The 12,906-nt window shown below is 46.2% G+C and overlaps 1 protein-coding gene across 3 annotated transcripts in view; it reads left to right on the top strand.

Moving 5' to 3' along the window:
* Positions 1-12,906, top strand: part of ALLC (allantoicase) — a 798,009-nt gene that overhangs the window by 65,624 nt on the left and 719,479 nt on the right. For 2 of the 3 annotated variants that reach the window (XM_078647862.1, XM_078647863.1), the window contains exon 2: positions 5,230-5,323. In XM_078647862.1, coding sequence (XP_078503988.1) covers positions 5,230-5,323 — 94 coding nt within the window. Of the gene's footprint in view, positions 1-3,239; positions 3,261-5,229; positions 5,324-12,906 lie in introns of those variants that run through there. The other variant, XM_078647864.1, reaches the window with a different exon arrangement.

The raw sequence follows: 12,906 nt of genomic DNA, 5'->3' as shown, positions 1-12,906 counted from the left end.
CTATGATGAAAACCTGTAAATCCAATGGTTTATCTGTAAGAACTAGAGCTGACTCCAGAGCTTCCAAGCCGAGATTGTGCGGAATGGAGGTGTATAATGAATTTACATCAATCGTGCACAAGATTATGTGATGATCTGGAGGAATGATGATACTGTTGAGTTTGATCAGAAAATAAGTGGTATCTTGTAAAAATGTGGACATGCCTTTCACACTGGCCTGTAGGTGTTTGTCAATGTATAATCCTGTAGGTTCATGAATTAAATTACATGTAGTCGCAATAGGACGGAAAGGTGGCTTGCTGGGGTGTTTGTGGATTTTTGGCACTAGGTATATGTAAGGTATTTGTGGATGATCTTTAATTAGGAACCTCTTGTCTTTTTCAGTGATGGTATTGGCTGAAACTGCTTTGGTGACGATGGTGACTAAAATTGCTCTGAAAGTACTGGTCGGGTCAGTGTCGAGTGTCATATACAAATCTCGATTGTTTAGATGGGCGTCCAAGTTGTTAACGTAGTAGGTAGAGTCAAGGACTACGAGTGCACCTCCTTTGTCTGCTTTGCAAATGGTTAACTCGCTGTTGGTGGCCAGTTGATTTAAAGCCTGCCGTTCATTAGTGGAAAGATTGGATTTGTTATGTCTTCTGGTTTGAAAAATCTCATGTAGATCCTTTTGGACTAGAATTTCAAAAATGTCCAACACTTTGTGGCTCACTGGTGGTATGAAGGTACTTTTAGGTCGGAAGCCCATTAGTGTGCTATGATCTGGTGTGCTCTGAGGTTCATAGACATTACTAAAAAAATGTCTCAGTCTTAGCGATCTCATGAATTTGTAGAAGGATATGGCTGTGTCCAATTCATTACAATGGTGTATGGGCACAAAACGTATCCCCTTTTGAAGGACTTTTTCTTGCATGATCGTTAAAGGGGTCTGCAATACATTAATGACTAGACTCTGTGACTTCTGGTCGATTTGGCTGGTGGAGGTAAGGTGGTTTTTCCGCTTTGACCTCCTGGATCTACGGTTGGCACAGGGCCTGTCTCTAAAAAAGGCTCAGATTCAGTGTTAATCTCGGATGTATTCCTAGGTACACTAGGGGGCTGTGGCGTGGATGGTTGACCAGAAGTCTTAGTTCCTGGGCTTGGAGGTTGTTGTCTAGGTCTACCCCTAGGAAATTCCTTGCGTGTTGAGTCGTCCGAAGATGATGTGTCACCTTCCGTTGATCTATTAGGGTGTGGACGATTTTGTCGCCTTGCTGCGTACATTTCAGCCCAGTTATACACTTCGCCTAATTTGTAGTCGACCGTGTCGCGTTTAAATTTCCTTAGTTTCCTTTCGTTTATCTCTTTAACGTATTTATTCAATCAATTATTGATGTCTTCTAAGGCGGTGCCCAATTCTTCTGGTGTTAGCTTATTGCTCAATTCATGTTTCAATTGTTTGACTTGACTTTCAAGATCTTCCAGAAGTTTAGACAATTCATCCACTATTAACAAAATAAGATCTAGGGAGCACTTACTTTATCGATACTTGATCAACTATTTCAGTATACAAGTGAGTGCAGAGGCGCCCCCACAAGTTTATCATTGTACGTGAGTTTGTAACATGTGCATTCCCAGTGTTGGGAGTTGCATGGTTGTGGAGTTGAGGTGTGTGATGTGTTCATTTTGTACTTAGCAACGAGCAGTGCTTTTCCGTAGGTGCCATCCTGGTAGCACTGGTTGATAATGGACTGTCAGAAGATGTAGAAATCATGCTAACTGCCTTTGTGGTTAGCGTCAACGTTGGTGGTGATTCTCCGGTGGTCCGCTATTCCCTGCACATTGATGGAATGCGTGTGCTTTCTGTTGTGGTTATTGTGTGCAGTGTTGCCAGGGGGCACAAGTAGGACATGTGTGCAGTTGATTGCCCTCATCATGTACGGGAAGCCAGCTATGGTGTATATGCCTTGCTTCGTCTCTAGCTGTTCCTGCACACTGTGGGGGAAGTATAGATAGTGGGGTACCAAGCTGATGATGTCATCCACGACCGTTGTGAGGAACTTGGATAGGGCTGGCTGTGAGACTCCTTCGACTCTGGCAGTTGTTGTTTGGAAGGTATCAGAGGCCAACACGTGCAGCACAGGCAGCAGCTTTGTCTGAGGTGGGATGTTGGTTGTCCGCTGTGTTGGTACCGTCAGCCTGTGGGCAATGGTGGTCAGGATGCGGAGGATGGTTGTCCCTTTGAGCCTGTGGTGGGCAATGGCATTCTCTGGTGCTGGGTTTGTGAGGTTGGTGTGTTTTCTGAAGGTCGCTGTCTTTGTCTGCGCAGCATCAGTGTTGGTCCATGGGGGGCGTTGGGGGTCCTGGAGGTGGTGGCGGTGGGTGTTGTGGCCCTCTTGGGTGTCCGGCCTGCATGATCTGTGGCTCCATGGCATCTGTTGTTCTTCAGGTGTGGCTCTGGTCTGCTCTCCCTTTTCTGATGCAGGCTGTCGTCCGGCTTTACACCAGGTCATTGCTGTTGTTGATTTCCTGCTGCTAACGTGCCTTATAGCATTTTTTGTGGTCTTATCGCCGATCTGGCTGGTCGTTGCGAATGTTGCGGAGTAGTGTTGTCGCTGCTTTTTGTACAGATCGCCTACTCTGCATCTTATTAGCGATAGTTGCCGGGGTCATCTGTGGCGATGTTTTTTGCAGCTGCTATCTCAGGTAAACTGGTGATATGGGCTGTTAGCACCAGCTTTTGAATGGGGCGATACATTTATCGCCACTTTGGCTGCGATAAACTGCAGATAACTCGGCAATAGATCCTTGAGAATATGCCCCACAGGGCACACTCCAGGGGCAGGTGCAGATTAATTAGTTATTTCCTTTCAAAGGACTGAAAATGAATCAGCTTGCTGAGTTAGGATGTGAGGGTGAGATGCCGTGGGAGGGGGGCACAGCCAGGGTCTTGTAACGGGGGCATGAGAATTATTGGAGGCTATAGCTTGGTGGGATTTTCATGACAATGAGACTCAAAGCAGTGGAAAGTGATGTGCGCACACCCTTTTAATCTTCTCCAGCAAAAGGGTGAGTGATTCTCCTCCAGGCTGAGTACTGGCTTTGACACTATGTTCTCTCATACTCCTCTACCCCACAGGGATTTGACACCACCCTCCATTCTCTTCCTTTTCCCGTTTTGCGATTTTCCTTTGGTTCCTCTACCTAAAACTGAAGCTTGGCCCGGACAGCCCATTTCTTCTCCCTCATCCTCTGAAGCCAAGTAGTGCCTAATTCTCCAGGTATGAGCACAGTCTTGGGCCTAATCTATTATAGTGTTAACAAGCATCACATAAAACTGATCGCAAAATACTTTTTGCAAATTGCGAACAGTATTATTGCAACCAGTTTGGTAATTTGTGAAGTCATCTATGTACTAGTAAGTCAGTTTGTGAATTTCTGATTTGTAGAGTGTAACAATTCTACCTACCTTGTGAATATTAATGAGGTAGGTCACAAATTGCGACCCATGAGGAATCACAGCCATCACAGGGATGGTGGCCTGCTGAGTTTAGCAGACCACCAAGCCTGTGATTGCTTTTAAAAAAAGCATGTTTGTCCTTTAAATGTAACCCCATTTCCTTAAAGAAAAACTGGATGGGTTAAAACAAAAAATAAAATGAAAAGTCAAATTTTTTTTTTTTTAAGAGTAGGCAGTGGCCCATTCGGCATTGCCTAGTCTTAAATAATATTCTTTCTACATTCACAAAGGGGAGACTTTCCATTTTCAAATGGGTTAGCATCTCCTTTGAGGTGTCGGTAAAATATTTCTGTTTTGCAACTACATTTTGGTCTCAAAACATTAATCCATCCCACTACGATTCAGTATTCAGAAGGGACTCCCTAAACATTCCCCTTCCAAATATCGAATCGGTATTTGGTCGCATAGCCAAATTGCCCTGAAATCAAAATTCGATCCTTTTTGCGCGCACATGTTGACTGCAAAAAGTCTTTGTACATATGGTCATCAGTCTGAAAAGATCCTGGACGACCTTCAATTCAATACTATGGACCTTCAGAAACAACTCTGATATCTGACAGAGAGAGTCCACTTTCTGGAGGAACTTGCCGAAGATGTCAAATGTTGGCCCCAGCGCAGCAAAATCAGCGTTGTGGGCCCTCAGAAGGACAGCGAGGGCCCCAACATGGTGAACTTCTTGGAGACCTGGTTTAAGGACCAACTGGACCCACAGACCGTCACTCCCTACTTCTCCATGGAACTTACTCAACAAGTGCTGGTCTGACATCCCCCTTCAGGGCCCCCACTCGCCCAGTCATGGCACATATCCTTTAATTCAAGGACAGAGATGCTATCCTTTGTGCAGTACAAAAACAAGTAAATGTTCCACCTGAGTTGTGAGTTTCTACAAATACACAACATATAAGTCCCCTTGATAAATGTTGATTTAAGCAATGAAACTGTGATAATTTATTTTTTGATAGGAATGTTTTCTAAATTTTTAGAAAAGATTATTTCTTGAAAATTATCTTGGGCTTATTATATAGTGTTTCAAGTGAATGACATGCTGTTAACAATCTACTTTAATTGCAAAACAACTAGCTACAGAATATAAACAACATTTCCCAGTTCTGAGAATCAAAAATAGAGAGAGGCCCAATTCAGCAGTATTTTACTAGACAGTGTCAGTACACAAAACCCTCCTGTACTTAACTGTTTGTTTTGTGAGTGGGTCACATGAGTGATTAAACCGTAGGTGGTGGATTCTCATGGGTTTCTCACCATATTTTACAGGGATGGGGCATTCATTTTACATTACACCACTGGTGGAGCTTCTGTTGGACCACATGAAAAGTACTGTTGAATGGATTTGTACAATCAGGTCTCTTTTAAAAGCATAAACAAGGACAGGTACTTTGAGCTGGACAGGTGTATGTATTCATAAAACCCTTTTTATTATAAAATGAAAAACTTTTTAAATGGTTTATGTTTATAAAATCTTTACATTACCAAAATGAAATGTACCTTAAAATGAAAATGTAAAAATTATTTTTACCCTTTTTAAATTAATTGTTGCCATGCATATTGCTTGATTGCTTTTTCTATGTATGTATGTGACTTTTATGGCCATACTTGGCCGAAATAAAGAAATAAAGAAAAGCATAAACAATAAATTAGAATTTTGAAATTTGCAAAAACCTCTTACTTGCCTTTAGAAAAATATAAATGTATACATTTGTCAATATTTATAGAAAGATGGCATCTGAACTGAAAGAAGCCCAAAGTGAGCAGGTTCCTGATTTTGTACAATTGAATGACTTGGCAACTGAAACAGTAGGTGGAAAGGTAAGGCAAATTCTGTAATGTTGTGAGTTTATTGAAGCATACTCCTTTCTATGGTGTCAAGGTGTCGCTATGAAAATGTGGATCAGGTTTTTATAAAAGAGCGCAGCTAATCACCCGTTAGGATCTCATGGCACTGAGAGGGGGTGGAGGAGGGTCTGCAGTTCAGTTGAAGAGCCAGGTCTTGAGGTTTTTCCTGATTCAGGCAGTGAAGTTGATTGCCTGAGATGTAGAAGGATTTTCCTCCGGATGAAATCTTGCGGATCAGTGGGATAGTGGCCAGGGCAAGATGGGCAGAGCGGAGATGTCTGGTGGGTGTGTAGAAGGAGAGGTGGTGGTTGAAGTATGTAGGTCCAGTGCTGTGGAGGGCTTTGTAGGCATAAGTAAAGAGCTTAAACGTGATTCCTTTGTTGATCAGGAGCCAGTGAAGGTCTCTCAGGTGACCGGAAATGTGGCTGCAGCGGGGGATGTCCAGGAAAAGTCTGTCGGAGGCGTTGTGGTTTCCTTTCTCAGTGTTAAAAAAATATAGGGTCTTATTTAGAGTTGGGTGGATGGAGGACATCTGCCAAAAAGTGTCAGACTTCCTATCCACTGTATTATGAGCGCCTTTATGTTAATGACACTGACAAAAATAGCAGGCAGGATATCCAAAACATTTTGGCAGATGTCTTGCTCTGCCAAACTAAATATTTTGAATTTTATGCCAGATCTTGTGGCTCATTTGTGCAATGTTCGCCTACAGTATTAGTGGAAAAACATGAAGTCATACAGAAGTTGCCTTTACCATTGGTAAACAAAACCTTTTTTTCTTGTTGACAAAAGTTCATACAATCCTCACCTTTCCTGCTTCTCAAGGCCCTGTCCTTCCAAAATGGAACACACAGGTCTCCATGTTATATATCACACAGAGGCATACACAGGCTACCCAGCACAGACACATAAGTAGCACTCACTAAGCGCGGCACTACACAAAATATCTGCTGACCAAAGGTAAGTACACAGCCACAGAACTTTACATGAGTTGGCTTTTAGGCCCCTCTCCAGTGACACAGGTAAAAAGGACTGTTCACACTACTGATTCTAGTGAACACAAAATAGGTATGCTGCCACCACAGTGCTTCTGTCACTTAATTCCAGTTAGCCCTCTACCTTCACAAGGGCAGTGCTCAGTGCACCCCTCCTAGTCTAACCAGACTGCATTACCATGAGACGACTAGTTTATGGGGCACACGCATAATCAATCATATCAATCAGATCATTTGTAAAAGCGCACTACTCACCCATGAGGGTCTCAAGGCTCTGGGGTGGGGAATGCTGCTACTGCTCAAAAAGCCAGGTCTTGAGGAGTTTTCTGAAGGTCAGCAGGTCTTGGGTCTGCCGTAGGTGGATGGGAAGGGTGTTCCTGGTCTTGGCGGCGAGGTGGGAGAACGATCTGCCGCCGGAGGTTGCTCTTTGGAAGCGGGGGACTGTAGTGAGGGCGAGGTTGGCGGAGCGGATCTGGCGGGTGGGGGTTTAAAAGCTGAGTTGTCTGTTGAAGTACGTTGGTCCGGTGTTGTGGAGTGCCTTGTCTGCGTGGGTGAGGAGCTTGAAGGTTATCCTCTTGTTGACCGGGAGCCAGTGCAGGTCTCTCAGGTGGGGTGTAATGTGGCTGCGACAAGGGATGTCGAGGATCAGGCGTGCAGAGGCATTCTGGATGCATTGGACCCATCTCAGGAGTATGGCCTAGGCTCCTGCGTAGAGGGGATTTCCGTTGTCCAACCTGCTGCTGACGAGGGCCTGGGTGACCGTTCTTCTAGTTTCAGTGGGGATCCACTTGTAGATCCTGCGGAGCATGCGGATGGTGATGAAGCAGGAGGAGGAGACGGCATTGACCTGTTTAGTCATGGAGAGGGTGGAATCGAGGATTACCCCTAGGTTGCTTGCGTGGTCGGTGGGTGTTGGGGCTGTTCCCAGTGCGGTCGGCCACCAGGAGTCATCCCAGGCTGAAGGGGTGGATCCGAGGAGGAGGACCTCCATCTAGTCCGCGTTCAGCTTCAGTCGGCTATTCCTCAGGATGATGAGGGCCGCCGTTTCTCCGTTGTCCAGCAGGGATTTGATGTCATCGGTGGCAGCGATGAAGGCAGTCTCGGTGTTGTGGTTGCTGCGGAACCCGGACTGGGAAGGGTCCAGGATGTTGTGGTCCTCGAGGTAGCGGGTCAGTTGTTTGTTGATGGTCTTCTCGATTACCTTTGCAGGGAACGGGAGCAGGGAGATGGGCCAGAAGTTCTTGAGGTCCTTGGGGTTCGCCTTGGATTTCTTGAGTAAGGCGTTGATCTCGGCGTGCTTCCAGCTCTCCGGGAAGGTTGCTGTCTCGAAGGAGGTGTTGATGACTTTCCGGAGATGGGGTGCAATGGCTGTGCTGGCTTTGTTGAAGATGTGGTGTGGGCATGAGTCTGACGGAGATCCGGAGTGGATGGTGTTCATGATCTTGATGGTGTTGTTGTCATTGATGTTGGTCCAGGAGAGCAGGCGGTTGGTGCGGATGGTGGTCGTGGGGGCAGAGGTCTCAGTAGTTGTCGGGGCGGTCGTGGCGTTGTAGCTGTCGTGGATTTCTGCGATCTTGCGGTGGATGAACGTGGCCAGTGAGTCGCACAGGTCTTGCGAGGGTGGGACGTCGTTGGTGTTGGAGCTGGGATTGGAGAGTTCCTTCACGATGTTGAAGAGCTCTTTCCTGTTGTGCGCGTTGTTGTCTAGGCGGTCTTTGAAGGAGGCCCTTTGGGTGGATCTGATGAGGTGATGGTGTCTGCGGGTGGCGATCTTGTGGGCTGCGTGGCTGTCCGGTGTTTGTTCATGGAGCCAGATCTTCTCCAGCTTTCGTCAGGTTTGGTTGGAGGCCCGGAGGTCTTCAGTGAACCAGCTGGCTTTCTTGTTGGTGTGACTGTTGGAGGGTTTCTTGATCGGGGCGAGGGTGTTGGTGCAGTCACTGTCTGAGGTTGGGGGCCGCGGTGTCGGGGTGAGTGGGGTCGGCGGGTGGGCTCTGGGCAAGGGTGGTGGTTAGCTGTTCTTCGGTGACTTTGCTCCAGCAGCGGCGAGGCATCTGTTTGGTGCGGTGGTGCGTGGTGGGTTTCTTGAAGGTGAAGTGGATGCAGCGATGGTCGGTCCAGTGGAGTTCGGTGATGTGGTTAAAGGCGACGTGTAGGCTTGCGGAGAAGATAGGGTCAAGTGTGTGACCGGCGGAGTGGGTGGGTGTTGTGACGAGTTGTCTGAGGCGGAGGTTGGCTAGGTTGTCGATCAGAGTGGTAAAGTTGGTGTCGTTGTTGTTCTCGAGGTGGAAGTTCAGGTCCCCGAGGAAGATGTAGTCAATGGAAAGGAGGGCGTGTGTGCTGACGAAGTCGGCGATGGAGTCGCTGAACTGTGGTCGGGGTCCGGGGGGTCTGTAGATGAGGATTCCTCCGAGGGTGGTGTTAGGGTCAATGTGGATCTGGAAGTGCAGGTGTTCAGCGGTGCTGAGGGTGTCGTCAGTGTTGGTCGAGACTCTTAGAGTGTTCCTTTACGATGGCGATTCCTACTCCTGCTCCGTTGGTGCAGTCCCTGCAGGTGATCTTGTAGCCTTCCGGGACGGCTATGACTATGTCGGGTGCAGAGGTGGGGTTCAGCCAGGTCTCCGTCAGGGGAGATTGAATTGGGTAGGTCCCAGATATCAACGGCGTGTTTGTGGGCGGAGTGGGTGTTGAGAAGGATGCATCTGAGGTGGTTGGGTTCTTTCCTGGTCAGCAGCATGGTGGGGTGGATGCTTGTGAAGCTGCAGTTCCGGCAGGTGAAAGCTCCGTGGGTGCGCTTCGGGGCAGCCAGGAAGCAGGTGTGTGATCGTCCGGTGTTGAGTGCGTGGAGGGTTCTGGCATCGTAGCGGTGTCGGGCGTCGTGGCGTTCGTGGGGTCCAGGGGTCCTGCCGCTGGGCGCGGTCCAGGCGTGGACAGGTGCAGACGGGCTTGCCTTAGGCGCGCCTTGTTTGCTCATGAACAAAAATGATTTCCAGGGATATGGATATCCATGCAGCTGGGGTACTCAGGGCAGGGGTGCACATGTCATCAAGCAGATACATTTTTCATCCCTACAATTTGTATTGGCTTGTTCTGTTCTTTTTCTTGGTTGTGTAAGAAAAGAAAACACCTTAATAACTTTTTTTTCAATTTATATAAAGATTTTACATAAAACATAACATGAGTGGGCGCTTAGTGGCCAGCATTGGACTCATACCTTCATAGAGTACAGTAGCGACAGAGCAAGACAATGGCCCACCTGTGTCACCCCCTTCGAGAACCCTAGGCACAAGTTAAAGATAATGTTTTTTTATTTTATTTTGTGCTTTCCCTGCCCTTCAGAGTCAGTGTTGTTTATCCCTGTTTTGACATCTTGGGAGCCTGCCTGGAGACAGTCAGCCAGTATGCTGTGGCAGAGCTCCCTCCAGAGCCTTAAGTCATACTGCAATTTCTCATCCTTACGACACTTCTTCATATGCACCTCCTCAGCTAGGGACCATTCACATGCATCCCAAATCCATGCCGGGACTTACGGTGCCCGCATCCCCAACCAAACAATTGCAATGATGTGCCTGGCCAGTACCAACAATAGATGCTAAAGCTTATACCCCATCTTGCTTTGGTTTTTATGCTTTCGTAACAATCCTAATAGACAGTGGTTGGGCGATAGTTGCACTCTGCTACTCAAGCTGCCTCTTACTCGCTACACCACCTCTGCCCAGAAATTCCTGACCTCAGGACATTCCCATGCCAAATGCAAGAAGTTGGCCACCTCTTTATGATACCTGGGGCATGAGTTGGGCCTACTGGTCACCATGCGATGTATTCTCACTGGGGTCATGTATGGTCCGCATTCCAAGCTGCAAATGCGGCGGGGAAGAGGTGCGCTAGCATCCTCCCTCTTCGCACTGTACAGCAAAGAGGTAGTACGCCTGCCTGCCCCACAAGTGAATAGGATGTATAATGGCTGTGTAAGCGGTGGACTCAATGAATACATGGGCCATATTCCTTTGAAAACGTTGTTAAGGCAGCGTATTGCAGGTATTGCCCCTGCCCCAGTCCAAAATCACCACAAGCATGTTGAAATGTGATAAAGCTCTCGCCCGGGTACAAGTCGGCGAGCGTGTCGCCCCCTCCAGCCATGCCTGATACAATATATTGGCCATCACTCTCCTAACCGGCCTTAGGTCCCACTCTGACAATTCCCGGTGGAACGGGCGTGTTTCAGAATTCGTTCTACAAACGTTTCCCAAATGCGCACTGTCTGCCCGACCACATACGGAACTGCAACTGATGCGCCCACTCCCCCCATGAGCAGTGCTGTGCCGGCAGATCAGCAACTGGAAAACTATCTCAGAGTATGCATTTCTCCCAAATTTCCCCCTCAGCCAACCACCTAGCAATGTTCTATAGTTGCGCGGAATAGTAGTAGAGCAGCTCCAATCTGGGAGCCTCAAGTCCGCCCTCCTCGTACGTGCGATTCAGTGTAGCAAGTGCCACCCTTCTGCGCCGTCCCGCCCAGTACAGATCTATCAAACACCTTAATAACTTGGGATTTCCCTCAGATCTGCATTATTTGTAGAAAGTTTTAAACTGAATTGAATCTCAAACAGGTATGCCCTCTGCTTCATCAATTACTTCTCAAAGTCAATAGACTCTTTCTTAATAGCTGTCCAATGTTATTCTGTGGAAAACAAAAACATTCATATCAATGTTAGAAGCTAATCATGGCCATTTTCATTCAGTTATGTGTTGCAAATATCCCATGGTTTTAAGCATCTGTCTGCACAGTTAATTGCTTACTATTATCAGAGACATTAAACCCCCAAGCTGAACACAAGGGGCCCAATTCACAAAGGTAAACTGAGACGAAAGTCTAACTTTACGACCTTCAGTATCCACAAAGGGCATTTACTACTTTAAAATGCCCTTTGTGAATACTGAAAGTAAAACTTTGCAACTTTCGGTTTTCACAAAGGGAGTTTAGAGTAGTAAATTCCCTTTGTGAATACCCAAAGTCGCAAAGTTAGATTTTCATCTAAGTTTATCTTTGTGAGTCGGCCCCAACATCTCCTTCTGGTTGTCAAAAGCTTTTTCTAGAATTCTGTGAGGCCTGAAAAGGCATCAAGTTGGTCTGGGTTTTGGGAGGCACTCTAGTCAATAATGCACTGGATCCTAGTCTAAAGACCTTTAGATTACCACTGTAAACCGGGTGGCCAAGAATGCTTGAGTTTCTGCCCTATCGGGCTATTTCTTACCTTAATAGCCCAGTTAGCCTTTTACATGGCATGGAACAGTCCCCCTGTACCAGGTGAGTCCCCAGCTGGAGATGCAAACAGTTATATCATCCAAATAGGTAACACTAAATTCATTAAACCAGCCAAGGCTTATTTTGAAAACCTCTGAAAGGAAGAAGGGCATCGTGCATACCAAACATCATAACCTTGAACTGAAGTGGCCTTCTGAGGTTACAAATATAGATCTTTCCTTTGTACCATCAGTCAAAAGTCTGAAGTTAAGTCAATGAAAAACTCTGCAACCCCTAACTTATAATGATACGGGTTGCATCTGTCTTGTGGTCACAGTAAAGTGGCTGGTATCCACACAGACAATAAATTCTGGCATCCACCCTTGGCGCTAGCACTTGTGGGCTGGATTAAAGAGTGCTGGGTCGTCCAATCACACTCTTTTCACGAACAAAGTTGCTCTACAAGGATGTTTAGGCTATCTAGGTTTAGGCACTATTAGCAACCAACATACAGCACTGTTTATTGCTCTTCCATCATTGCCACTCTATATTGAGGTCCACAAATAGTGAATACTACCATTTTAGCAGAGCTCAAACATCCGAGAGACTGCTCTGGCAAAATCTCCCAATTTGGGCCAAAGATTATTAGTGGGCAGATTTTTAGCACAGTGAGCTTTCAATCAAAAGACAGTAGTAAACGCAAATTGAGAAAGGGAACTTTTGCAACAGAAAAAAGCAGCAGCAGATGAAACCCTGCACCAGAAAGCAGGTTGAGAAACTATGTTGTGGAATGCTGAAACCCTTAATGTGCTATTTAACTAACATTACTGTTGTATATTTATAATTACTTCAATATGACTTCTTGGTGTCTGTAGTCCTTTCTTAGTGTTTCTATCCTCTCAACCTCCCATAGTACCTAAGAGTGTTCTATCTGGTATGTGAAGATTCCAGCCTTGGAAATTGATGGTCTGGTCAGCTGTGAGGTTTACTGCTCTGCTGTGTAACTTAATAAATATATCTTAATAACCTTAAGACGTGTCCTGCTGCCTACCTAATCTACTTACAACAAATACATTATGCAACAGCTATCCTAAGAAAGAACTTACTTGTCAAACATTGATCCTAACTTGCCACCATCTTTAAAAATAACTTAGGAAACATAGGAATGCCGTTTATGAGTAAAATGTGCAATAAGTACTTTACATTATGACATGATTTTAAATATTGCTGTGCCGAAGGAGCTGCAAAACTAGAAACTGTTACAAAAAAATAAGGAGAAAGCCAACAGGTATGGCTTTAATGTGCTAATGTGACACATA

Source organism: Lissotriton helveticus, chromosome 6 (genome assembly GCF_964261635.1).
Source record: "Lissotriton helveticus chromosome 6, aLisHel1.1, whole genome shotgun sequence".
In the NCBI taxonomy this organism is placed as follows: Eukaryota; Metazoa; Chordata; class Amphibia; order Caudata; family Salamandridae; genus Lissotriton; species Lissotriton helveticus.
Note: the sequence above shows the minus strand (reverse complement) of the source record. Positions and strands in the feature narration are given on the sequence as shown.